The sequence below is a fragment of the Tenebrio molitor genome, chromosome 7 (assembly GCF_963966145.1).
Source record: "Tenebrio molitor chromosome 7, icTenMoli1.1, whole genome shotgun sequence".
NCBI classification, from domain to species: Eukaryota; Metazoa; Arthropoda; class Insecta; order Coleoptera; family Tenebrionidae; genus Tenebrio; species Tenebrio molitor.
Window position 1 is genome coordinate 5,452,931 of NC_091052.1, and position 24,208 is coordinate 5,477,138.

At 34.2% G+C, this 24,208-nt stretch overlaps 7 protein-coding genes across 23 annotated transcripts in view; 4 read left to right on the top strand and 3 right to left on the bottom strand.

Moving 5' to 3' along the window:
• unc80 (unc80, NALCN channel complex subunit) overlaps positions 1 to 1,958 on the bottom strand; it is a 46,814-nt gene extending 44,856 nt beyond the window's left edge. For 10 of the 12 annotated variants that reach the window (XM_069054467.1, XM_069054470.1, XM_069054471.1 and 7 more), the window contains exons 1-6: positions 1,629 to 1,956; positions 1,524 to 1,572; positions 1,443 to 1,472; positions 1,222 to 1,388; positions 1,002 to 1,170; positions 736 to 952 (exon numbers count right to left, since the gene is read on the bottom strand). In XM_069054467.1, the coding sequence (XP_068910568.1) occupies positions 736 to 952; positions 1,002 to 1,170; positions 1,222 to 1,388; positions 1,443 to 1,472; positions 1,524 to 1,572; positions 1,629 to 1,729 (733 nt within the window). In that variant the 5' untranslated portion in view covers positions 1,730 to 1,956. Of the gene's footprint in view, positions 1 to 735; positions 953 to 1,001; positions 1,171 to 1,221; positions 1,389 to 1,442; positions 1,473 to 1,523; positions 1,573 to 1,628 lie in introns of all 12 variants that reach the window. The other 2 variants (XM_069054473.1, XM_069054472.1) reach the window with 2 other exon arrangements.
• A 614-nt stretch (positions 1,959 to 2,572) lies between these two features.
• Positions 2,573 to 3,773, top strand: LOC138135675 (oligoribonuclease). 2 transcript variants are annotated; one of them, XM_069054483.1, is made up of 4 exons: positions 2,573 to 2,612; positions 3,020 to 3,102; positions 3,162 to 3,323; positions 3,374 to 3,773. In XM_069054483.1, the coding sequence occupies exons 1-4, from the start codon at positions 2,588 to 2,590 to the stop codon at positions 3,719 to 3,721; spliced, it is 618 nt and encodes a 205-aa protein (XP_068910584.1). In that variant the 5' UTR covers positions 2,573 to 2,587; the 3' UTR covers positions 3,722 to 3,773. The 2 variants fall into 2 exon arrangements, with proteins under 2 accessions (XP_068910584.1, XP_068910583.1); XM_069054482.1 differs by lacking the exon at positions 2,573 to 2,612 and adding an exon at positions 2,733 to 2,964.
• A 76-nt stretch (positions 3,774 to 3,849) lies between these two features.
• Adck1 (aarF domain containing kinase 1) lies at positions 3,850 to 6,001 on the bottom strand. Its single transcript, XM_069054478.1, has 4 exons — positions 5,218 to 6,001; positions 4,588 to 5,169; positions 4,351 to 4,529; positions 3,850 to 4,298 (listed from the first exon to the last, which is right to left on the bottom strand). Exons 1-4 carry the CDS (start codon positions 5,650 to 5,652, stop codon positions 3,944 to 3,946), a joined length of 1,551 nt encoding a protein of 516 aa, XP_068910579.1. The 5' UTR covers positions 5,653 to 6,001; the 3' UTR covers positions 3,850 to 3,943.
• Positions 6,002 to 6,374: 373 nt separating this feature from the next.
• On the top strand, positions 6,375 to 8,510 carry LOC138135673 (uncharacterized MFS-type transporter C09D4.1-like). The gene is made up of 6 exons (XM_069054479.1): positions 6,375 to 7,000; positions 7,048 to 7,414; positions 7,466 to 7,689; positions 7,743 to 7,846; positions 7,902 to 8,012; positions 8,071 to 8,510. The coding sequence occupies exons 1-6, from the start codon at positions 6,710 to 6,712 to the stop codon at positions 8,372 to 8,374; spliced, it is 1,401 nt and encodes a 466-aa protein (XP_068910580.1). The 5' UTR covers positions 6,375 to 6,709; the 3' UTR covers positions 8,375 to 8,510.
• On the bottom strand, positions 7,466 to 21,044 carry LOC138135671 (solute carrier family 22 member 3-like). Of its 4 annotated transcripts, none has more exons than XR_011161052.1 (9): positions 18,117 to 21,044; positions 15,817 to 16,042; positions 15,641 to 15,747; positions 15,432 to 15,586; positions 15,264 to 15,378; positions 14,646 to 15,133; positions 14,415 to 14,596; positions 11,784 to 14,364; positions 7,466 to 10,481 (listed from the first exon to the last, which is right to left on the bottom strand). XR_011161052.1 is itself a non-coding variant. In XM_069054477.1 (8 exons), exons 1-8 carry the CDS (start codon positions 18,272 to 18,274, stop codon positions 14,200 to 14,202), a joined length of 1,596 nt encoding a protein of 531 aa, XP_068910578.1. In that variant the 5' UTR covers positions 18,275 to 21,044; the 3' UTR covers positions 7,466 to 14,199. The 4 variants fall into 4 exon arrangements, 1 of the variants encoding a protein (XP_068910578.1); XR_011161053.1 differs by having other exon boundaries at positions 7,466 to 10,496; XR_011161051.1 differs by having other exon boundaries at positions 7,466 to 10,275; positions 10,342 to 14,364.
• Positions 8,702 to 9,820, top strand: LOC138135674 (uncharacterized MFS-type transporter C09D4.1-like). Of its 2 annotated transcripts, none has more exons than XM_069054480.1 (4): positions 8,702 to 8,974; positions 9,031 to 9,216; positions 9,268 to 9,448; positions 9,495 to 9,820. In XM_069054480.1, exons 1-4 carry the CDS (start codon positions 8,702 to 8,704, stop codon positions 9,818 to 9,820), a joined length of 966 nt encoding a protein of 321 aa, XP_068910581.1. The 2 variants fall into 2 exon arrangements, with proteins under 2 accessions (XP_068910581.1, XP_068910582.1); XM_069054481.1 differs by having other exon boundaries at positions 9,268 to 9,388; positions 9,453 to 9,590.
• Positions 10,632 to 14,127, top strand: Cln7 (CLN7/MFS domain-containing 8). The gene is made up of 5 exons (XM_069054475.1): positions 10,632 to 10,775; positions 11,870 to 12,072; positions 12,124 to 12,367; positions 12,420 to 13,405; positions 13,456 to 14,127. The coding sequence occupies exons 1-5, from the start codon at positions 10,757 to 10,759 to the stop codon at positions 13,720 to 13,722; spliced, it is 1,719 nt and encodes a 572-aa protein (XP_068910576.1). The 5' UTR covers positions 10,632 to 10,756; the 3' UTR covers positions 13,723 to 14,127.
• Positions 21,045 to 24,208: the final 3,164 nt, after the last annotated feature.

Consider the following 24,208-nt stretch of genomic DNA (forward strand, 5'->3'; position numbering starts at 1 on the left):
ACTTAAATCTTCTGTGAGAAAATGTCCGATTTCATTTATCTTTTCAGTGGTTATTAAATACCCAGAACAATGATGTGGTTGGCTACGTTCGACTTCATACAACATAGATTGATGACAAATGTTGATAATTTCAATATTCGCATTCAACAAAGCTCCTGATATTGTTACATCAATGTTTTCGTTGTTGGAAATGTAATAGATGCATTTTTCTGTCAAAAATACATTTCTAATTATATCTGATAACAAAAATTCATTATCTGATTTGTAGTTCTCTGCGAATTTAATCGAAATTAGTAGCAACACCATTTTTACGTACATACTACTTTATACACATCACCATTTTACCATTTATTGTACAAATACTAAATATCAGTTTTCAAGAGTTACTTCTATTATTGCTTTAAAAACCATACGATTGATTTTTCGTGCAGTAACTTGACTACATGTAGGTAGTCTGTAATTATACTTCGGGAATTATTGGTTGTATAGGATAAATATTTGTAAAAATAGAAAAAAACAGAAAGGTTCTGATAATTATATAGTTATTTACAAATATTAATCTCTTCTAGTTACGAAATTATTAAATATTTAAAACTATTCGGTTTCCGAAAAAATAACTTGATACTAATTGTATCCAAAATATGTAAATACAAACACGTCAATGTTATTACTATTGTAATATTATTTATTACATGTTAAATTGACAAGCTAAGCAAAAAAAGGGTATTTACTTACGGCCGAGAAAAACGTCTCCAAACTGAGTTTTCTGTTTAGAGTTCTTCCCAAAAAGATGTTTCGGCTTCGGCTTACAATGCGATGAAAAGCATGAAGCTTCTGGCTGTCTGAATTCCCACATCCCTTGCCATATTTTGAGACCATTTTCCAATCGGAAATTTTGAAAATCTGATTCTTTCAAGTTGTTGCAAATTGGCGCGAACAAATAAATAAAAAGCTAAGGAAAGATGTACAATGCCAATTTTTCAACCTTTTTTACCACTTACCGTCAAAGTAGGGATGGAAAAGAGGTAGTAGAAAGGCGACGTGTGGAACAGACCTTTTTCAAAATCATTGTCGGCGCACTCCTCTGCAGCGTCCAAAATAATCCAATGCAGAGTGTACATCAGTTTGGTTTCGACTGCCCCTAAACTTTGAATGTTTCCGTCTTTCATCCTAATGAAGCGAAATTAATATAACAAATAGAGTTAGAAGTAGGTTTTGTACCTATTGAAAAGCAAAGAAGCTGCGGAATGCATAACATGGGGTAAAGATGCTTGAATCAGTCTCCATCGAGGTATAGATCGGATGGCTTCCGACAAATCAGACTTCAAACCAGACTGTATGTTCTGCACCAAAACTCTCTCAAACATTTTACATGCTTCTTTAAGCTCCTAATAAAATTGTTGATTAGGTTTGCAAAAAAAATACACTTTCCGCATACTTACATGGTGGCCTGTCATCGAATGTTGACAAAACTGCAAAGAACAGTGATAAACAAATTGAAACAATAAATCAAATAAAAATACCATGCATGATGCCTCGTGTAATTTTCCTAGTTTCGGTTTTACAAAAGGACTAAAAGACGACACAGTTATGAATTTATGATAAATTCCTTTCAATTACTATTATACCTGATCTGCCTCCACAAAAATACTTGAATCGGAACCGGCAAAGCATCTTCGTTTAAGCCGTTTTCTCCTGATGACCTTCTGTCGGAGTCCGGCATTCTCATTTCAAGAAATTTAACATCATTTAAACGAGGATGTTATTATTTAAACAAAAACTTTGTCCGAAATGTGAATCCATCTCGACTACATCTTACGAACAACTGTGGGAGATGTACGAGGCATGTTTTTTGCGTTACGAGCGCGCTCACATTTTGATACGTCTAGGGTGGCAAATATTGATTTGTTTTCAGAGGAGCTCAGCTCGGAGGGTGCAGGATTTTAGGAAATTCCGTTGTAATAATTAACAATAAATATCTCAACCATGAATGCAACGTATTACTCGCATTTCGATAAGTAAAATTTTAAATTAGGCATTCATTATAATTCTGGTTGCAAAATGTGATTTATTACGTTCCCAATTGGGAATTTATACGCCCAAATCAAGGTAATACAAATCTACCTTTGATGAAAAGAGTAGGTGTAGAGACATGGGTTATAATAAATGAAACACATGTTGCGAGATAAAAATAGGTTTTATTGTGTTTTGGAAAAATACTGTAAACTTAATAATAAAACGTTTATTTGCCTATAATGTACGACTTCTTAACAATTATCAAGACAATCATCATTCAACAAGTTAATCATTAATATTTATTTGGGCTGAACTCCTCCACGACGTGGACGTACCTAATAGACTGGAGAAGAAAAATGTAAAATAATTCAAAGTAATTGTAAATTTGATAGAATCCGTTTTTCAAACGATTAGATTATATGGGTTACTGACCCCTGCCCAATTTGAAAGTTACAATCTCTTGTAGTGTTGTAACTTATTTGTTTCTCTTCTGTGTTTCTCATTTAAAGTGTATTGATCCTTGTTTTGCTGTTAAGAGACTGCTAATAACGGTTTTAGCAGTCTAATTTAAATGTCTCATATTCTCAATACTTCAGGTTTGTTTTCTTATTTCTTTTACTCCAAACTCGTTTCGTGTTTTTTCAAATAATTTTTGGCCGAGACGATGTCGAAAGTGGCGACATTGGAGTGATTAGTGGTGGTGGTCGATTCCTTCACCAACTTTAGTATTGGCGGGTTTGGTTGTGTTTGTTGGTACCCTAATTTTTGGTAACACGTTTTAATTGAAATAAAAACCAAATCTACTGTGGATTTTTTCATTATAAAGTAAGAAAAAATTAAGACACTGCCAATGCCACCGATAGTGTTGTAAAAAACATAACCTCAATATGTTAAGAAGCATGGTTAACAATACAATAACTTATATAAAAAATTCACATTCTTCCCATGGTATGTGACTACAAAAAACTCATTATGAAGGTTTTAACATCCCTAATTATTTCAGTGAACGTTAATGGCTACTGTTCACATGAAAAGAGGAAAAACTTGGATTTAGAGGTAAATCGCATGGTCTGGATGGATTTAGAGGTAATGATCTAAACTTAGGTAATCATCATAAGCTGTTGACTTTAAATTTAATTTTTCAGATGACTGGTCTAAATATAGAAACAGATACTATTATGGAAGTAGCTTGCATAATTACTGATCAAAATTTAAATATAATTGCAGAAGGCCCTGATATTATTATTCATCAACCCCAAAATGTCTTGGATAACATGAGTGAATGGTGCAAGGACACACATGGCAAAGTATTAATTATTTTTTTACTAAATAAGTTAATTACAGATTGTTGTTTTAGAGTGGTTTAACCCAAGAATGTTTAAATTCTAATGTTTCTGTGTCAGAAGCTGAGGAGAAGGTAATGAAATTCTTGTGCAAGTTTGTTACAGAAAAATCAAGTCCCCTTGCTGGAAATAGTGTTTATATGGACAGAATGTTCATAAGAAAATATATGCCAAAAGTACATGAATATTTGCATTATAGAATAATTGATGTGTCTACAATAAAAGAGTTATGTAGGAGATGGAATCCAGAGGTGTACAAAAGTATTCCTAAAAAAGGATTCACACACAGAGCTCTTCAGGATATTCAGGAAAGCATAGAAGAACTCAAATTTTATCAAAATTCATTTTTCAAGATGGCATAGTGACTTTTTTTAGTTCAGCTGTAAATTTGCTTTAAAATGATGTAAGCAGCAACACCTTGTTTTATTTAATAAATCACTGAAAATGTAAATCTACATGGGAAAAAACATGGAAAAAAATACAATTTAGCTGCACATAAATAAATTTTATTTTTTCTCATAAATAACATTTAAAATTTATTCAAAATAGATTAACATGTATATCAAATTGTTAAAAGTTAACTGTCATGAGTTCAGAATTTGTAAAGATAGTTGTTTTAGGCTTAAGACAGTATAATACAATCTTATTTTGAAAAGCGCCCAAAACTGAGCTACAGCTACCTTGAACTTCCCTACTTTTGAATTTTCTTTAACAAGTTTTTCATTATAAACTGATTTGACGCAACACTGTGACATAACGCGAAACGCTCCCATCCTGGCGCTGGTTTTCAAGGTGTATTCAATGCCTCTCATTAAATCATTAGTTTTTAAAATCAGTAACATCTGTCTATTAACTCTATCCAAAATACCAGATATTTGGGGCAAAATATTGGGAAACTCTCTTTGAAATAGATCTTTTTCGCTTTTTGTTGGTTTTTGCCTAAAAATTTAGAAAAATAAGTGTGAAAATAATGAAATTATAGTAGACTTACTTATCAATTCCCTTCAATATAGTGTCCCACGTTCGTCCTGTTACCATACACGCAAATAATCCATACATATCTCCCTTTATGCCTAAATTGGCGCTATGTAATCTCATCGCTTTGCGGTCTCTGTTCAGGATGCTCAGCCACAAATTTGCATACTCTACCCTAAACTCATCACTCAAATTCTGAATAAAAATTATTAAAAAAAGCATGACGTTTTTTTATTTTATGAATGAGACTCACAGCATACAATCCATGGTCAAGAAGTATTATATCACAATCTCCTCTTTCAGACTTCCTTACAAAAATATTACCTGGATGAGGGTCACTGTGTACAAACCCATTGATAAAAATCATTTGAGAATAAAGTCTCCCTAACTTATCAGAAACTTCAAATGGATTAATTTTATGTTCTTTGATATATTCCAAGTCATTCACTTGCCCCCCATTTATGAAATCCATGGTTAGAACACGTGAAGTTGTCAAGTCCCATCTTACTTTAGGTACATGAAGCCATTCAATATGTTCAAACATTTTCGCGATTTTTTCAGCATTATGTCCTTCTTGTTCAAAGTTGAGCTCTTGTGGGATATTTTTCTTTGTTTCATCCACTAACCACTGGAATTTAAATTCAGGGAAGACCCAACCCATTATTTTTACTAAATATTCCATTGTCTTCATGTCAATTCTAGCATTGCCTTGGACATAGGGATGCTGGACCTTGACAGCAACTGCTGAGCCATCTGGAAGTGTTGCTTTGTGAACCTGAGCCAAAGATGCTGTTCCTAAAGGCTCAGGGTCAATAGTTTGAAAAATTTCAAATGGCTAAAACATCTACATTATTTACAACCCCTAAAAATAAAAAAACCTCACTTCTCTTTTTAAATCCTCCCTGATGACTTTGTAAACATCATCAATGGGGTTTGTTGGGGCGTGACAATGTAAAATTCTCATTGTTTGTACATACTCTGATGGTAAGAGATAATCCAAGGCAGCTAAATGCTGGCCTACCTTAATGTACACTCCCTTGTTAGTGCAGCACAATTTCAATAACTTCTCTGCACTTCTCTTGTGACATAACGATTTTAATTTTTTATATTCATCTGAGGCTTTATCCAATCCTTTTCCATACAAATCTTTTTTGTAGATGACTCCAATTTGAAACACTGTCACTGCGGCTCTGCTCAATCTCACAATTCCGATGGAATTTAGGTTATATTGGTTACCGTGAAGACTTGCAGCTGTGCCCAAGGTGGCACCTCCGATCACCGCATATTTTAAAAACCGACCCAATCTCAAACTCGACATAATTTTAACATTAAACACACAATTCAACCAGCAATAGCGTCACTTATAACTTGGATTATGTGACTTGTTTTGAATGCAAAATCATGTATTAAAATTTGGTTTTGGAACGCGTGTACCGTTACTTGAGTGCATTATTTTTTCATTCCGAATAATATGATAATTTGGTGATTCATTTGAAAAGTGTTTAATTACGCACTTTCATCTCCTTCCTATTTGTTCTACTTCGACATTTAGCTTTCACATGGTGCCAACGTCACTATGTTTATTTACGTGTCAAAATTGTCAAACAGCCAATAGTTTCACAGAAGTAAACTACAATGGAGGTCCGACAAGAAATTCCATATCACTAACCTATAAAATGACGGATATATACTAAAGTTATGCAAAAAACCTTTTAAAACTGGTTGTTCAATCTTCTTTACACTCTTAGAAGTGTTTTACGATTTCTAAGAGCGTAAATACCTATCGTAAAACAAATTTAATCAAAAATGTTTCATATCGAAAAATGTTGAATTATCACAACAAAAGAAGTAAATAAAAGAATATCGCTGTTGTTTGCTCATTTATCTGAGTGCACTATATCAAAAATGAAATATCATTCTTCTTTGTTCTTGCCGAAAACACGTGTAAATGTAGCCATAATTTTATGTACCTAATTCATAATGAAATTTAATTGTCTCTGGGACTAGGAAAACAAAGTTAGACATAATGAAAGTCGTTTACACGAGAGATTTAAACATTTAAATGCTTCTACAATTAAAGCAAACATTTAAGACAAAACATTCAAGTATCACGCTGTTAGTCACTTAAAAATCATTCATTTTATTCGACAGAGCAATTTTTAATAGAGGGATAAGTTAACTCCACAGCCATCTCGAAACCGACCGGTATTTAATTAAGTTTAAAGACAATAGTGTACAACGTGTACCTTCGCTATAAGTGCCTTTCTTGTTGTGTTAAGATTATAAGCTTAAAGGATCCCCATAAATGTGGCTAACTAAATTCTAACGTAACAAACCACAAGACACATTGTATTTGCAACGACGTTATTAAATAAATGATGGAAGCTCAACCCAAGGATGAAACCAATTTAAACCTACTCGAACGCAAACAATTGGAGCAAGTGGAACCAGAAATCAGAGCCTACAAGAGTCGATGGATCGTTTTAACAATATTTATAGTTTATGCGGCGGTGAATTCCTATCAATGGGTGGAGTATTCGATTATCAACAACATCGTAATGAAATATTACAATGTAAGCGCAGTGACGGTGGAATGGACGTCGATTATCTACATGGCCCTTTACGCCCCTCTAGTAATTCCAGCTTCTTACGTATTGGACAAAAAGGTGAGTACAAATATTTAGATACAACGATTTAACATTTCTCCATTTAGGGATTACGAGTTGCTGGTTTGATTGGTGGATTAGGAACAACTCTCGGAACTGCCATTAAAGTGTTTTCAACTGGACGTGACTCTTTTTGGCTGGTTCTCTTGGGGCAAGGAATCGTCGCCGCATCTCAACTTTTGATTTTATGTCTGCCACCGAGAATCGCCGCCGTTTGGTTCAAACCCAACGAAGTTTCAACTGCTTGTTCTTTGGGAGTATTTGGAACTCAGCTCGGATGTGCTCTTGGTTTTGTATTGTCGCCTATTATTGTACAAAACCACGAAAGTGTTGAAGAAATTGGAAGTGATCTCAAAGTTCTTTGCTGGATACTCACGGCTGTGATGATTCCAGGAGGTTTGGCGGTAATTTTTTGTAAGTAATTGAAAACTCGTACTTGTGATTGTTTTAATTTATTTTTTACAGATTTTCCTTTACAACCTCCTAAACCGCCAAGTATTACCCAAGTGCAAGAAAGAAGCAGGACCGAAAAGTTTTCCACAAAGTCATTCTTCGTTTCCATCATGGATTTATGCACAAACATTCCATTTGTAATCCACGTAATCGCTTACGGTATCAATATTGGTGTGTTTTCTGCTATCGGTACGCTGCTGAATCCAATTGTTTTGCAGTATTTCAGCGATTCGCCAGTAAATTTAATTTACAAAGTGTTTTCAGTCTTTTTATGCTGTTTTCTTTTCAGAATGCAGAAGAGTTCATCGGCAGAGCAGGTTTAGTTATGATAGTTATCGGAATGGTGGGGTCCATAACATTTGGAATTATTCTCGACAAGACTCACAAGTTCAAGTAAATCTGATTAATTTATCATCAAAACAATTTTTTTTCCACAATAATTGTCTAGGGAAACTACATTCTTTACATATCTGATGTCGTCAGTTAGTGTCGTGGCGTTTATGTTCGCTCTTGAAATGAAATCAAAAATTCTAGTCTACATTTCCATCGGAACCGTTGGGTTTGTACTTGTTCTGGTATGTTTTACTCATTCTTTACCAAACCGAACAAATTTTTAGATTGTTTACGAATGCTTATATGCCGGTCGGTTTCGAGATGGCTATGGAGTTAACTTATCCCTCTTCAGAAGGTACTACCACAGGATTGCTGATGGCGCCGTCTCAGGTTTTAGGAGTTATTTTTGCGCTATTGATGAGTTATTTAACCGATCTGATCGGACCCTTTTGGTCACTGGGAACTCAAGCGTTGTTGCTCGCAATTGGCACCGTAATCACATGTTTTGTACCAAACAAATTGAAGAGACAGGAAGCTTTCAAACAACGGTTGAATGAGGATGTACCATTAAAAGTTATAGAGCGATAATAATTTTAGGCTTCGTTTTTAATTGTAAAAATTTACTGTAAAGTGTATTTCACCACAATATTACGTTTTAAAGTAATGTGATTTTTCGTAATTTACCACTTTTATAAAGTCTTAATAAAACAGAGTTGAATAAATAGCATGACTATTTTTAGTAAACACACAAGTAAGAATTATGATTGGATTATTGTAACACGCACCACAAGTTCTTCACCGTCGAACAATGAAAATCCTGTCAGGACCGTTTAAATAAATAAGACAATTGTAAATTGTCTAAGTCTGTTTAATTTACGCCGCGTTAGTGTTGAAATATAATCGTAACACAGTGCAATGAATTCTAGTGGCGAATTTAACAAAACTTTTCTCTCAACTCAAGTGAAGCTTCAGCAAACGAAATTATACAAAAGAAGATGGCTAATTCTTTGTCTGTACATATTGTACGCCGCCATTAATGCGTTTCAATGGTTCGAATACTCTATAATCACCAACGTAGTAATGAAATTTTACAATGTTAGCGCTGTAGCAGTTGACTGGACGTCAATAATTTACATGGCGTTGTATATGCCCATGGTAATTCCAGTATCCTACTTAATGGAGATAATAGTAATTATCAATTTCCGTAACACCAATCTATAAATAAAATTTCATGTTTCTTGTAGGACTTGCGTAAAACTGCAATAATTGGTGTCATAGGTACGGCTTTGGGTACTACCGTAAAATTATTTTCACTGAGTCCTGACAAAATGTGGGTGACATATTTAGGCCAAACAATTCTATCTTCAATGCAGGTCTTCATATTAGCCCTTCCACCTCGCATCGCTGCCGTATGGTTCGGTCCAAAAGAAGTATAATGTCATGTTTTAATTTACCCTAATCCTGTACTGTGATTGTTCGAGGTATCTTTAGCATGCGCTTTGGGAGTTTTTGGAACTCAGTTAGGTCAAGCAATTGGATTTATTTTACCACCGATGGTGATCAAAAATCACGACCAAATTGAACTGATCGGACGGGACTTAGGTTGGTTAGTTAAGGGACTGGCGCTCTTCACTTTAATTGTAACCGTGGCAATTTTGGCATGTAGGTACCTATGTCTTATACGTATCAATTTAATATGGCCGAGAAGACTTTCCAGCACGTCCTCCTTTAAAACCATTTGCAAATAATGGAGACGAGAAACATGACTTTTTAAACTCTTTGAAGAAACTGTTTCACAACAGGAGTTTCAACTTCCATGCGGTCGCATACGGTATTAATATCGCTGTTTTCGTATCAATATCTACTCTGCTCAACCAGTTCATGTTATTTTACTTTCCGGTAAGTGCAAAGTGGTACTTTCGTTCTTTAATTTTTGATTCGACAGAAATCAGAAGAAGACGCTGGACGCATTGGGTTATTGATGGTAATTTTGGGTATGATAGGGGCGATCGCTTTCGGTTATATTTTAGATAAGACACACAAATATAAGTAACCAACCACTCAACTGACTCAACTCGATATTTTTACCTCAATACATTATTTTCCAGAGAAATTTCTTTGGCCATGTACATCTCGTCGCTTGTATCAGTTATAGCGTTTATGTATTCTTTAGAATCTGGCTCTAAAACTTTTACCTACATATCTGGAGCACTAGTTGGGTAATGAAACATGTTTTTTGTGCTGATAGATGTCGTTTATTCTCTACATTTTCAGATTATTTATAAACGCTTATATGCCCGTTGGCCTAGAATTAGCCATCGAACTAACCTCTCCAGAACCAGAAAGCACCAGTTCCGGAATTTTAATCTCCATGACTCAGACTGGGGGTGTTGTTTTCACATTACTCTTGGGTTGGCTTTTCGCAAAGGTTGGTTGTTTTTGGGCTTTGGCAAGCATGGTTTTCTTTCTTACTGTCGGTAGTATATTCACTGCGATGATTTCAAATACAATGAAGCGACAGAATGCTTTTAAACATGAAATAAATAAAATGCTACCTTGATTCTGTACAGTTATTTATTGAACACTCCAGGTACATATGTCCCCCCTCGAAATCTCACAGATAAAAGCATGCGGAAAGGCGGAGCCAAGTGTTCTTCACTCTAGATGGCGCAATCCATTCTAAATGTGTCCGATACTGTTGGCAAACAAACTGCACATCATATGGTAGTTGCCATCCTTTGTGTTTTGTACATGTGGTTGTGAACATCAACAAACGCGCCTTTCGTTGCGCTGCGTGATAAATTTAAGTTGCGTACCTTTGTGTTGAGTTTTTGAAACAATGTGAAACGTGAGCTGGCATTAAGTTTGGGATGACTTTCTTTTTTACTTTGTTATCCAATTGTTTGACTTCTTAGTTTTAAATTTTAAAGTGGTTTTGTTTGAAAAAAATCTCTCAGTATTAGGTGAACCATGGATGAACGAAAAATAGGTAGATACTAGTTTTTACTGTGATTTGTTTAAGAGCAATTGCGTAATCACAATGTTGCGTACGACAAATTATTGATACAAAGTATTCTATTGTTATGGTTTTTGATTTGTATTAAAAATGAGGTCATTAACTGATTTCATTTTTAAATATATGTGTTTGTATAAACAGAATTCATTTCAATTGAATAATCTCACAGACGGTGATAATGTGCTGTGACTTTCCTCTCTAATTTGAATTTCCTGTCGATTAATAATTTGAATTGTGTGATGTTAAGCGAAGATGAGCACGCACAATGCTGACCAATAAAATAGGGGCTTTATATTGGAAGGCTGTCTCACTCATTTCGCTGGTTAATTAATATATTCTTATTGGCTGCAATCTGTGAATCATTCATTTTCGATTTTATTAACCTTTGGCACTTCTAATTGTTGTAAATTTAGGTACAATTGCGGAGGTGTCTAATACAAAATGTACTAAATACTTCTTTCTTTTGTCACGCTTTATTTTGCCAAGCTTACTTCACAGTTTTTATTATACCTTAGGGTATAGGTATAAACAAAAAAACGAAATTGTTAAAGAATTTAACAGGATCACCTGCACAAAATGTTATGTACCTACCGATTAATAATAAATAATTAGACATGTGTGTGCTTTATTTCGCACACAACCTTGACTATAGACAGTGGAGTAATTTTATCTTTGATTACGTACTTCAAGTACCTACGTAAAATTAATCTGCCATAAATTTAAAGAGATTTTATATTTTATAACGTTAAAAGCACACATTTACGTTTTATGTAAGCAAATAAAAATTACTAACAAGGACGAGGATCAAGGAATCTGCAACCGGTTTAGTAACTATATAATTTGTTTCCTTGTTTACTTTATCCATAATGAACGTACTATACATTGTATTCACTTTCCCTTATTGGTTTTCATTGCTTAATTTTTCTTTAGGATTTAATCTGTTTTTTAAAATTTAAAATAAAGTCATTTTTCTTCACTCACCATTGTTCTTTACTCTCCGCAGCTTACAAAGAAGGAAATGATGTTCCTATCATTCAAGTGACAAACACTGACCGCCTTTGTTCTAGATGAATCATCCTGGTTTGAGAGGACAGCAAAACTGATTCGTCAGAAGTTCAAATCGCAAAACACAAACTTCCGGGACGACCTTGAGACCGAACAAGAGTACAAAGAGCGATGGCGATCAATCTACATAATTTACTTCACAATGTTTTTGATTTCTTTGGGATTTAGTATTATAGTAACGGGGGTGTGGCCCTATTTAGATAAAGTAAGTTGTGTTGTAACACGCCCCCTTCAAAATAACACAAAACGTTTCTAGTTGGATCCAACTGCTGGCAAAGAATTCATGGGTTACATCGTTGCTGCGAACCCTTTCGGTCAAATGCTCTTCTCACCCTTGGTGGGTTGGTGGAGCAATCGACTGGGTTCAATCCGCTTGCCTCTTTTGGTATCTTTGGCTCTTTTCACATTATCTAGTGCTATCTACTCGTCTTTGGAGTTGTTTGATGACTACAGAAAGCACTGGATGCTGTGGACGAGATTTCTGGTGGGAGTTAGTTCAGGTAGAACGTATTTATGTGGTTCTTGTTTCCAACTGTGCATTTTTGGTTGCAGCTAATATAGCAGCTTGTCGATCATATCTCTCCGCCGCAACCCGGGTCTCTGAGCGAACGTCAGCCGTTTCCATGATATCTTTAGCTCAAGTATTAGGTTTTATAGTAGGCCCCGCCATCCAAGCCGCCGTTGTTCCCTTAGGAAGCGACGGTTTTTGGCTAATTCCACAAAAATTGAGACTGAATATGTACACCGCTTCCGGTTGGATCAACGTTATTTTGTCTCTGTTCAATATGTACCTCTTTCTTCCGCACGTGTTCAAAGAATACAAAATAGCCGGCAGAGAGGCCATGTTAAAACAAGGTAAAGACAACGAACGAGACACTTGGAAACAACACAGACCAAACTATTTCGCAACTTGGACTTTGATCGTCGCGTTTTTCGTCATTGTTTTCAACTTCATGTTATTGGAGACCCTTGGAACGCCGCTCACCATGGATCAATTCGCTTGGTCTAAAGCCGCCTCGCTCAAATATATGGGAATTTTGATGTCTGTTGGTGCTGTTTTGGCAATAATCACGTTCGCGTCGATTTCTCCCCTATGCAAGAAATTTTCCGAGGTGAAAGTTATGATTTGGGGTGGGTTTTTCTTCATGGTGTTAGGTCGGGCCATATACATCCCTTTTAACAACGATCCGCCGCAGATGTTCGATTCGGACGTAAAACTCAATATGACCCTCATCTGTGACAGGATGTTGTTCAACAGAACTGTTGGAAGCTACGATTTGGGTGTAATAACTAGTCTAAATGAAACGATCTGGTCTGAGAAGGGTGACTTTTCGCGTGAAGCGACCATCAGAAATTTAACCTTTGACTGCGGGGAAGAACTTGTTGGATGTCCGTCAAGTCAAGAGTGGTGCTCTTACACGCCAGCGATGACTCTAACTCAGTTCATCATTGGCTACTTTCTGACAGCATTTGGATATCCAATTGGTGTCACGCTAATTCAGACAATTTTCTCGAAATTACTCGGACCTCGGCCACAAGTAATTCCTTTGTGTTCTTAAGAATGTCATGTAAAGTGACTGTGTTTTAGGGCGTGTGGATGGGATTAATGACCGGTTCTGGGTGCCTGTCGAGGGTAATGGGTCCAGTTTTTGTCACATACATTTACGAAGAGTTTGGTACAATTTGGACGTTCGGATTAACTACTGTGATGATGATTTCTTGTCTCTTTTGGCTACTCTATTTTAACAGTGTTTTGATTCCTGGTGAAATCGAATGCGTACCGGAAGGCCAAGAGCTGAAAGAAATTCACAATATGGTCAGTGTTCCATTAAATGAAAGAGTAGACGAAGACTGAATTGTTCGAAATTTGCCATTTTAAGTCACATAAGATGCTTTACATTTAATTCTCACATGTACTTACATTCTGGGTTGTAATGTTGAATTGGGATTAGACGTATAGGGTATTGAAATTTTAAAATAATTGTAGTCGCAATGTACTTGCCAAAAATCAGATTTTATCGTGTTGCCGCAGAACAACAGAACAAAAAACCAAACGTTTTTGTTGATGGATCTCAAGACTGAAACACAATCGTACAATTTTATTTTACGTTATATAAAATCGGAAGTGTGCAACGTGTAAGTGATATTTTTAGTAGTACTCGTACTTACTTAGATTTTTATAATACTGTTTAGTGTTTACTTATATATTTTTACAAAATATGAATCTTTTATGAATCAATAAATACAATGCCATATAGCACCTACTTCTTAAATAATATTCGATACTAATATTTCTTTACTAGTATTTACAAAATACATCACAGATGATTCCCTAATCTTTAGGAACGTTCCCTCTACTCTTCCCTATATGTACAGCTTCTTCAATGGTATCGGGCAATTTTATATTCAGAGTTTCTGGAAAGAGAAGGGTCAAGAGCCCCGCTGTAGTTGCCATTAATATAAACATTATCATGGGTAGAGGATCCCAAATTTGAGCCTAAAACGACGGATTATAATTAAGTTCAAGATGTTAGAATTACGAAGTACCAGTAGCGGAGCCTGTGGTGCAACCATGGACCCTATTCTTCCAAAAGTTGAGCACGCACCCATCATGGAGTGGCGTAATGGTGTCGGGAAAAGTTCACTCGTTATGACATATGTGACCGTAAAAGACACCGTGGATCCAAATTTTCCAATTAAATATATGGCAAGGCTGCCAGTTGGAGAATCTGCAATCGACAAGAACTAACACAAATGTAACGTTATTTAAAAGCTTACCTTGCGGAATGAATAAAAACACAAAACAGGAACAAGCTGTGAGGAAGAACGAGCCACTCAAGGACCACTTTCTTCCAAGTTTGTCGACGACATAAATGCACATGAAGTAGGCCGGAACCTCTATCAAAGACGTGAAAATAAAATCTAAATAGGCGTTCCCGGCTAGAGATACTGAGTTTAGTGTTAGGCCGTAGAATAGGAATGCACAAGTAATCCAACAGAAAATGCAATTGATTAGTCGCAGCACTAACGTCGTCGATTTAAACACTTCAAAGAAGGAATTCTTTGAATGGGTTTCATCTACTATGGTGAGTTTTTCCAATGAATTTTCGGATATAGTTTTACCGTTTACCTCTGCCACTCGCCTCAGAGTTTTCTTAACTTCTTCCATTTTACCCTTACTCAGATTCCATCTGATCGATTCGGGGATAACCCAGAAATAGAAGAAGAGAAGCATGGGCGGACCGTACAAGATATAAATAACCGGCCTGGAAAAAAAAAATTACAAATGGGTTCGTAAGTTCACTACACAACACAGATAAAAAGTGTAGCGCACTTAGGACTCGTCAAAATACCAGAAACGCTGTACAGCATAAAACGCAGAATTATAGAGATTACCTCCAATCTTTGAAGAACCATGCGGAACCGGCCGCGAACACTTCACCAAGAGCGTAACAAGAACTGACCAACGTACCAGTCAGGACCCTTCGTTTTGGTCCTACTAGCTCCACACCTGTTTTAAATTGAATCGTTACAATTAATTTTGTCTGTGAGATAAATGTTTACCCATGATAAATCCACAGACGTAGCTTCCAGCTCCGAAAGCTGCATCAAGAAATTCTAGTATCAAGAACCAAAGGTAGGTAGGTGCAAGAGTTCGGAGTAATCCGCAAACTCCACAGAAAATCAGACCTAGTATAAAGACAACTTTTCGGCCGAACCTGAGATTTTAAATAAATTAATTCAACGGAAAGATTTTTGTTTGAATTGTTTACTTATCGGATATTATTCCTGAAATAAATAATCCAAAAAATTGCCCTACGTTGTTGATTGTACCAACTAGAGTTAGTTTCCACAAGTTGTCTTCACATTGAAGATCATACTAGAAATCAAATTTTGTGAAAACAGTCCAAAAAATAGTAAGAATAAATTTAAATATGCTGATAGTTACCTCTTGTAAAATACTTTTTTCTTGCGTTCTATAAACAAAAGAATGACAGGTTTCTACTGTGGTGGTAAAATCTGTTGCCTTGCTACAATTGTTGAAACTGTCAGTAACGTTATTGAAGACAAATCTCGTACATTTAGAAGGTCTGTTTTTTGAAAAAGGAATAGCGTTGTCTAACCAAGGAGGTTCAAATTGTGGATTTATTGCATCACAGTCGGGTATCTCGCACCTAAAACAGTAAATGTAAATAGCAAACTTATTTTCACAGACGGACAGGCAGCTTATCATTTGTTATTTTTAAACCATAAAATTAACAAGTCAAAAATGTTTTCACGTTTACAATGCGAAAGAAAAAAAAATACTTGTATAAAAACGTTCGTATAAACTGATAAACGTTATATTTAAAGGTTTTGAATTAAAAATAGCCACAGAAGGTAATTAATAAAGAAACAAATTTGTTATCGGTTAAAACTGGCCGCTCAACAGGTCAAGGGTTAGATTTACAACGGAAAATAACATATTTCTTATAATATAGATATTTCACCATTGTATTTAAACACATAATGTAATAGTAGTTTATTTAACGAGTTGAATACAAGGTTTTTTTTTGTTAGACGAGCCCCTTGAAGGCTCCAAATCGCTTAAAATCTTTAAAATTAGCTTGACGTTTCGTTTTGACAAGTTGTGACATTTTTCTTTCACACAGGAGAAAATTCTCAAATTCTGACAATGTCGAACAAAAAACGATGTTTTTGTACTTTTACGTGGAAAGGAAGTCGTCAAAGTTATGTAATTTTTGTAACTTGTACCGTTGAGTGGTGAATCAGTTACGAACAATTTAAATTAATAAAAAATAAAATATTCATTAATGAATGACTGGCACTCGCTAAGCCTGATAGTATTTTAATTACGTGAGCATCGGTATGGATTAACTCTTTTAATGGCTGTATTTTTTTATTATACAGGGTATCTAAAATTCGTGTGTTAATTTTAACATCTAGCATGGCTTGTTAAATGAAACGTTTTTTCTATTTGATTTTTTTACGAAAAAGCGTCACAAATTGATTTAAATTTTGGAATAAATTAACCATCAAAATATATACCATGGGCAAGGGCGAACATTTTCTGTTGATATAGAAACGTAGCGTTGTCAAAAAAGTTACATCGTTATAGAAAAAATTAAGTAATTAAAATTTTAAAATTTAAATTTTCGTGGTTACAGAAAAAATAGAGACTTGTTAATTACACAAAACGAGTCGTTTAGTAAAAATTTTACAAAAAGTTTCATAAATTGCCGAATTCTTCCACAGATTAAAATTAACATGTGTATTTCAGATACACCCTGTATATTGGACTTAATACTTCACCACCCGGCGGCACGGAAATTTTGCCGGAGTACATACACTATTACGGATAATACTATCAAGTAATAGTGCAGTGCTTATCAACATAATTACCGGCGTCTCGCCTCCACATTTTGACTTTTTTGTGTTTTATGTTCTGTGTCAATGTTAAGGAATTTCCTCACGATATGACATGAGTATAATAATATACCTTTTTGAATTTCAACTATGTACCAATGTGTTCTCTAAGTCCAAAATTTTTAAATTTTTAAAAAGAGATTGCGGTACTACTAGGTATTCCCGTTGCTGAAATTATAAGTGGTAAAATCGAAATATTTTCTAAACACCAAAGATTTCTCATAGCAACGAAGAGTTCTAAATATTTATTAATTTTTGTGTTATATGTCTGTGTTATATTGTGTGAATTTGGAACAGCTATATCTAAAAGATATGCTTGCTTTTGTTGTTTATTTAAAATAATAATGTCTGGTCTGTTACGCTGTAAAAATTTGTTTCACAGTCTACACAGGTTTACAAATCTATGAGGGGCATGATGACCAACTCAATAGATAGGGACCAATGGCTTAACGTGACTTCCGAATCACGAGATACAATATAGCCTTTTTTTTTAATTTCGCCTTGGGTCGGAATCGAAACCTGAGCCGAAACCTACTCCCTTAGGCTGTATTATGTAATTATTCCTTGTGTAAATTAAAAGGGCGCTTGATTCAACCAGACAGTACGTTTTAACCTTGCCCTTGATTATGATATCGTCGTATAAAATGTCATCCTGGTCTAGAGAAGATTATTTTATCTCAATCAGAAGTAATCGCTATTTTGCCAAATTTGATAAATGATTTTGTGCTGATACCGCATTTGAATAATTATGATTTAGATAAAAATCTTTCAAGTACCATCATTGTTTGTGTTTCCACTAAAAAATCTAAAATTCTTACTTACCTGTAGTCAAGGTCCATTGCTGTAAACACAAACGCTACATGTACCCCAGAATGTAAAATTACACCGAAACAAACTAAACCAAACATGAAAGACTGATATTTTCCAAAATCGCCTATTTGGATTAAAACTGAGTCCAGCGAAGTGTCTACAGTGGTCATCTTGTCCTGCTGGTTGTTCTTGATTAATGATCGCGAGAAACAGCAACGTTATGTTGTGGGAAGTCGTATAATTTCTGGTGGGGTAGTAATGTTCACATTACCAATATTTTTGTGCAAAATTTAAATTGTCTGGTCGCGACTCTCCCGCAATATAAACTGAAGCGACACTGTATGCGACCTCTATTTATTCTTTCGGGACTAATAAGCGCCTTTATCACTGACTGCAATAAAAAAATCAACTTGCAGTGATTATCAAATTATAAATGAATTTAAAGTTTCATTGTTGAATAAATTGAATATAATTAATTAATATTGATGCTTTTATGAAGATTCCCCAGTGCATGGGTGCATCGTTACAGTTACGTTGTTTTTGAAGTAGTTTCGTGAAACAGCAATTAATTTTATCAAACTGAAACACGATCGAAAACAAACAACAAACTTTGTTTTGTTTCCATTTGACTGGTATTTTTTTGAAAAAAATTGTCATTGTTAACTACATAAATATTTGCTTCACATCACATATTAATTTTTGAGCACGTATTAGTTGTAAGAAGATTTTTATTTTAAAATAAGTATCAAATGGCATCGAAATAGGTTGATTTTTCGTAATTTCAACAGGAATTAATTTTCTTTTATGTCTTATAGATAACAGTGACCATGAGGAGGCGATAAAGCGTATGCACAATGACGTCTCTAGACAATGACAGAAATATTGGAAAAAAGCTAAGTACTCGTATGTACTGCTATGAATATATGAAAGAAAACATTTGTCACTCCCGATGTACACTTCTGTGCAATAAAATTAAGCACATTAAATATTTTATAGTTTAAACGGGACATGACAAAATTCCTAGCAACAAAAATGTTTATGTATATCAGTCAATTTTTTTAGCAGTGTCAAAATGCCGCGTCATTTAAACAATAATTCAAAAATGCTTTATAATATATTATACAACTAAAATGTTGTGAAAAATAATCATAAGACTTCTGCTTAATTTTATTGCACAGAAGTGTACACTGTACACGTTATCATCATGATTTTAAGGAGTGAAAAACTGTTATACATAAAATCTACGAGACCCTCAAAATTTTCCCAAGTGCTGTTTGCGGAATGCTGAATAAAAATAATCACGGAACAATTATTAATTATCAACGTTTGCATGTTATCATGTGATATTATTTAAAAAAAGTTATAAAATCTAACACGGCATGAACTTTTGTTTACCGTAACGAACTATCCCTATATGATATAAATATGCAATTATATATTATGAAATAAAATGGAATAATTAAGTGACATAGAGGACGTACGCCCACACAAAAATTCCAAGAGCTGAGTTCTTTTTTCAAAAAATGATTAGAATCCAGACCATTCATGTATTTTTTGTGTTTGAAAAAAAATCATTAGAATTTATGATTTAATTTTGCCGTGAAAAATATTTATCTTGAGAATAGCTGTAATTTATGAAGAGTTGGTTTAATATGTGCTTCAGATTTGAAGATAAAAAAATTCCACAAGTAAATGTAAATCGTCAGTTATCATCGGTCTTTTTTTATGAAATCTCTAAGTACTCACAAAATGACCTAGTTACTAAAGTGATTTTGTAAAATAAAAAAATATATGTCACGTTTAAAGTTTCAGGGTTTGGTTCCGGATAAGGCAAAGGTCAATGATCCTTGTGAGATAATTACATAAATACATAAATTAATTATATCGACATCTTCTTAATCTGTTTTTTGCCTTCTACTCTAATTGTACTTTATTCTAAAGTGATAATTTTAACTTTAATCGGAAGAATTATTTTGCTATGAGCAATTTTTCGGAATTCCTTTTTAAACTGTAAATAAACGGAATAAATCAGTTTGATGGTTACTAACTCTTGAAGAGTTGTACAGTAACCATCAGTAATTCTTGAGTTTAAACATAACCTGTGTTGTAAACTAAAACTAATACATAAACGCACCAAGCATTTATTTCCGTGTAGGATTCAACGTGATTACTACAGTTGTTTTCTCAAAACGTCATTAATAATAATTTTTTTCTGTGATAACAAGGGAATTTTCAAATCAAGAAACAAGCACGATTAATCAATTCCCTGTTGCATAACAGCGATTTATAAGTGTGAAACTGCTGGATAATTGGACCGGAAAAATACAATCTTCACCGTTAACGAATTAGAGCATCTTATATGAAATTCAATGCCAGCCTTTAATGAGATCCTTCGTACACGTGTGGCAAGTTGATGGATACCAAAGACAAAAAAATAATCCTTGATGTAATCCAGGTCAGTAACTTGTAAATAAAACACCAATTTTTTTCAGGCAAACGTTTATTTTCTGTTTTCCTATTTGACAAATTCCTCATGGTTAGTGACATCTCGATAATTGCTCAAGCAAATCGAGATGATATTTACCTTCCTGCTAGCCTTGTTCCAGTAATGACTGGTATTCATTAACAAGACCACATCATTGTTTATTCTCTTTTAAAAATATGAATTAGAAAAGTCAAAAACTGCAATTATGTAGATCCAAAAATGCGCCCCTCCACCGCTTAATGAAGAAACTGTATAAATTAATCAGCAAATTGTATACAATTTTATGGTGCGGTAGTCTTCCTGTCTACGCTTAGTAACAATGAAATAATTTTTAAATAACTCTTTCGGGTCCGGTCGTGGCAGAAAATCATTTCAACAATGTAAGACACAATGTCCAATTGTAGAGAGATTTATGTGAATTGTTGTTATTTTTATGTCGTGTGTTACATAGCGCTCGGACAAAAGAAATGTTTACAGTTAATGGCAGAGACGTGTTTATTAACCACACTTAATTACTTCATTGTATGACAAAATCATTAGTGTTAACTTTTATTAACTTAAGTACAGAATAATTCGCAGTCTGGCATCAGCTGCGTCACAAGGATGCCAGACAGCGAATTAATCTGTACCTAAGTTAAGACAGTGAATTAATCATTAATCTGTACTAAACTTAATAAGAGTTAACACTCACGATCACGAATCATGATTATGCTTTACAATGAAGTAATTAAGTGTGGTTAATAAACACGTGTCTGCCATTAACTGTAAACATTTCTTTTGCATGGATCATGTCCGAGCGCTGTGTAACAATTCGGTAATGTAAGGACAATAATCTTCGTGTCCCCCTTGGGCCACTCCGCAAGAACATTATAAACAGTCTCGAACTCTCGAGCAACACAAACAAACCAAACGTACAACCTCATCAGGGTCCTAGGATGAGTGTTCAAAAAATGAGGACTTTTGTATTCCCCATGATCCTCAATTGACCCTCGTTGCGACCTAAAAGGAAGAACGTGCGTAGTCAGTGTCGGTTACCGGTGTCGTCCTGCATAATAAAAAGTATATAAATTGATTGCTTTTCCTTTGGTGTTACCGCTGTAGCAGCTCTAATACTTTTCAATTCAAAAACGAGTAAAGTGGCTAAAATTAGCACGGTCAACGTATTAAAGTTGATGGTTCTACAGTTGCATTATGCTGTTGAAATGTCAACTGTTCGAATTACAAAAAACTAAAATTTCCACAATTCCAGGTACTCAGACAGTTTCATTTACTTAGCAATTAATCGTTAGTGTGAACGTGGAGGATATAAAGTAAACATGTAAAATGATAGTGGCAAATGTTGAAATGAAAATAGTCTAGTCCTGGAAAGTTTTTGCAAGTACATACATGCATACCTAATAAATAATTTTTATATATTATCGTGCCACAAAAGCTAATTGTAAGTTATTTGTTAAATGTTTTTGTGGGTACTTAAATTTTACGAGATTTTCAGTAATATGAAATAAAATAAGTAATCATGTTTTTTTACAATTTTATTGCCTTGCCAGATAAGGAAAGAAATAATTTATATTTCACTGTTATTTCTGAATAATGAAGAAAACATTACATCTTCTTCTTACGACCTTATCAATTTATGATTTTATTTTGACTATTACTTTGATAACCCAAACTGAACAAAAAAATAATTACATAACGGTGAATATAATTTTGAAAAACACAAACGGAATTATACTCAGAACCAGCTTTAAAGTCTGTAAACATTTCCAAATGAAATCAGGTTACTTCCTAGTTTAGGAGTTTATCAATTCGAACTATGTAATATAATTGACGATTCTATTGCTTCACAAAAGATTTAAACAGGATCCTGCACAAATATTATAAATCGGTTGATAAATCATTTTTGTGAGAGTTTCATTGGTAGACAAAAGGGATATAACCTTTCGCAGTTGAAGCGCAATAATTTCAATATAATGTAATTAAATAAGCATTGAAAAAATACTACATGTACGTATTTGTATAACATCTAATGAGACGCAAATACATTTGTAAACAGAATATTAAGATGTTAAAAAATTTGATACATGTCGATAATTAATGTAGGTGGACACACAATGCCATTACCAAACTTCGAAAATATGTGCTTTAAATAGACTTGCTCGTTCAAATATTTATGCATTTATGCAAATACGGTCATACTAAACTGATAAAAAAGTGCAAGACATGCTTCACATTACATTTTTATTTGAATAAATTGAATTGTTATTACGGTGTATGTGGTACATGCAGCCACCATCTATAAAAATAAAAACTCATTTTAATTCCACAAAAAAAAATAATTCAGTGGTACCTCAAAAAGAAGAGGATAATCAATTACAAAGAAGCCTCCCGCCACAATCTGCACTTCTTCGTGACACAGTTGCAGAGCAAGAGCGTTTGTCTGAAAATAAATTTCAGAGTATATTTATTTAAAAGCGTTTTTTTTAAATATTTCTAACTTACTTCCTTTCTGATTTGTTTATTTCTCGAACTAATAACAATGTCAATAGCAGTCCTTTTGATTTTGTTTGCCTAAAAATAAACACCCAATTTCTATTGTAGGTACACCTGTTGCAAAATATTTACCTGTCTCATAGTTCTATTAGCAACGTAAACATAAAAGCACAATTTTAACGCAATAGTGATAAACCTATACAATCCTACTAGTCCAGTTTCCGTAACCTTATTATAAACAAATTCAGAATATATACCAAAAACATGTAGGTAAAACTGTATGAAATAGTTTCCAGTCATGAACAACAATGGTAAAGAGAAAGTGTTATTTATTTGTTTAGTGATGTCGTATAATTCTTGGTGCAAAATTAAGTTGTTTCGCATTTTAAGTATATTTTTATTGATGGATGCTTTTCTGAACAAGAAATCAACATAGGAAAAAAAATTCGAAGCTCCGATCAGTAGTACAAAATGAGAAATTTCTATAAGAATTGTGACCATGTGGCAATAATTGTTAAATATTGCGTACAAAATGTGCTGAAAATGCAACATTCCGGACACCACGGCAGGATAAATGAAGCACGGAATAAAGAAAAATAAATTGTAACTGATGACTTCTAACAACAAGGCTTTCACGAGGTTCTTTACGAAACGATTTTCTCTGATGCGCACAGCAGGTTTGAAATGCTCTCTAAATTTAGTCAAAGTATTGAGTACTTTTACAATATCGTTCTGTTTAAATTTTAATATTATTATGTTAACAACAAGGGTCACAATCGGTACGTAAAGGTATGCACTGTAGATTATCATCAGAGTAAATCTGCTAATGCGAGGAACTTGCAGGATGTAGTAATAAAAATAATTTAAATTGTAAAACATCGTGAAAAATACAACCGTCAAACAAATACTAGACCAAAAAGTGTATGTTGTTGAGTATCTGAACAATTTGTTTTTGTGATCAAAAAAGACATACGACAAACCAGCATATTTAAATAGGTTTATAAATTTTTTAAAAAATAAGCGAGGTCTTGCTAGGTCGTTCATGTTTAATGATTACTGTTATTGACTGAATAAGTTCCTCTAATAATATTAAGGGTGCAATTATCATAATAGTTTGTCTTTAATAAGC

What these genes read in the sequence shown, in the direction of transcription:
- LOC138135675 (XM_069054482.1), top strand. Translation starts at nt 2,904, where the DNA reads ATGTTAAGAAGCATGGTTAACAATACAATAACTTATATAAAAAATTCA. An exon ending in TGGTCTGGATGGATTTAGAG is followed by an intron (nt 3,103 to 3,161) that starts GTAATGATCTAA and finishes TTAATTTTTCAG; the next exon opens with ATGACTGGTCTAAATATAGA. An exon ending in GCAAGGACACACATGGCAAA is followed by an intron (nt 3,324 to 3,373) that starts GTATTAATTATT and finishes TTGTTGTTTTAG; the next exon opens with AGTGGTTTAACCCAAGAATG.
- LOC138135674 (XM_069054480.1), top strand. Translation starts at nt 8,702, where the DNA reads ATGAATTCTAGTGGCGAATTTAACAAAACTTTTCTCTCAACTCAAGTG. An exon ending in TATGGTTCGGTCCAAAAGAA is followed by an intron (nt 9,217 to 9,267) that starts GTATAATGTCAT and finishes TGATTGTTCGAG; the next exon opens with GTATCTTTAGCATGCGCTTT. An exon ending in AACCGTGGCAATTTTGGCAT is followed by an intron (nt 9,449 to 9,494) that starts GTAGGTACCTAT and finishes ATGGCCGAGAAG; the next exon opens with ACTTTCCAGCACGTCCTCCT.
- LOC138135673 (XM_069054479.1), top strand. Translation starts at nt 6,710, where the DNA reads ATGATGGAAGCTCAACCCAAGGATGAAACCAATTTAAACCTACTCGAA. An exon ending in AGGTTTGGCGGTAATTTTTT is followed by an intron (nt 7,415 to 7,465) that starts GTAAGTAATTGA and finishes TATTTTTTACAG; the next exon opens with ATTTTCCTTTACAACCTCCT. An exon ending in GACAAGACTCACAAGTTCAA is followed by an intron (nt 7,847 to 7,901) that starts GTAAATCTGATT and finishes ATAATTGTCTAG; the next exon opens with GGAAACTACATTCTTTACAT.
- Adck1 (XM_069054478.1), bottom strand. Translation starts at nt 5,652, where the DNA reads ATGTCGAGTTTGAGATTGGGTCGGTTTTTAAAATATGCGGTGATCGGA. An exon ending in GGGAGGATTTAAAAAGAGAA is followed by an intron (nt 5,170 to 5,217) that starts GTGAGGTTTTTT and finishes TAGATGTTTTAG; the next exon opens with CCATTTGAAATTTTTCAAAC. An exon ending in ATATTGAAGGGAATTGATAA is followed by an intron (nt 4,299 to 4,350) that starts GTAAGTCTACTA and finishes CTAAATTTTTAG; the next exon opens with GCAAAAACCAACAAAAAGCG.
- Cln7 (XM_069054475.1), top strand. An exon ending in TGTGGCCCTATTTAGATAAA is followed by an intron (nt 12,073 to 12,123) that starts GTAAGTTGTGTT and finishes AAACGTTTCTAG; the next exon opens with TTGGATCCAACTGCTGGCAA. An exon ending in TCTGGTGGGAGTTAGTTCAG is followed by an intron (nt 12,368 to 12,419) that starts GTAGAACGTATT and finishes TTTTGGTTGCAG; the next exon opens with CTAATATAGCAGCTTGTCGA.
- LOC138135671 (XM_069054477.1), bottom strand. Translation starts at nt 18,274, where the DNA reads ATGACCACTGTAGACACTTCGCTGGACTCAGTTTTAATCCAAATAGGC. An exon ending in TGGTTCTTCAAAGATTGGAG is followed by an intron (nt 15,134 to 15,263) that starts GTAATCTCTATA and finishes TTTTTTTTCCAG; the next exon opens with GCCGGTTATTTATATCTTGT. An exon ending in GTTTTTATTCATTCCGCAAG is followed by an intron (nt 14,597 to 14,645) that starts GTAAGCTTTTAA and finishes TGTCGATTGCAG; the next exon opens with ATTCTCCAACTGGCAGCCTT.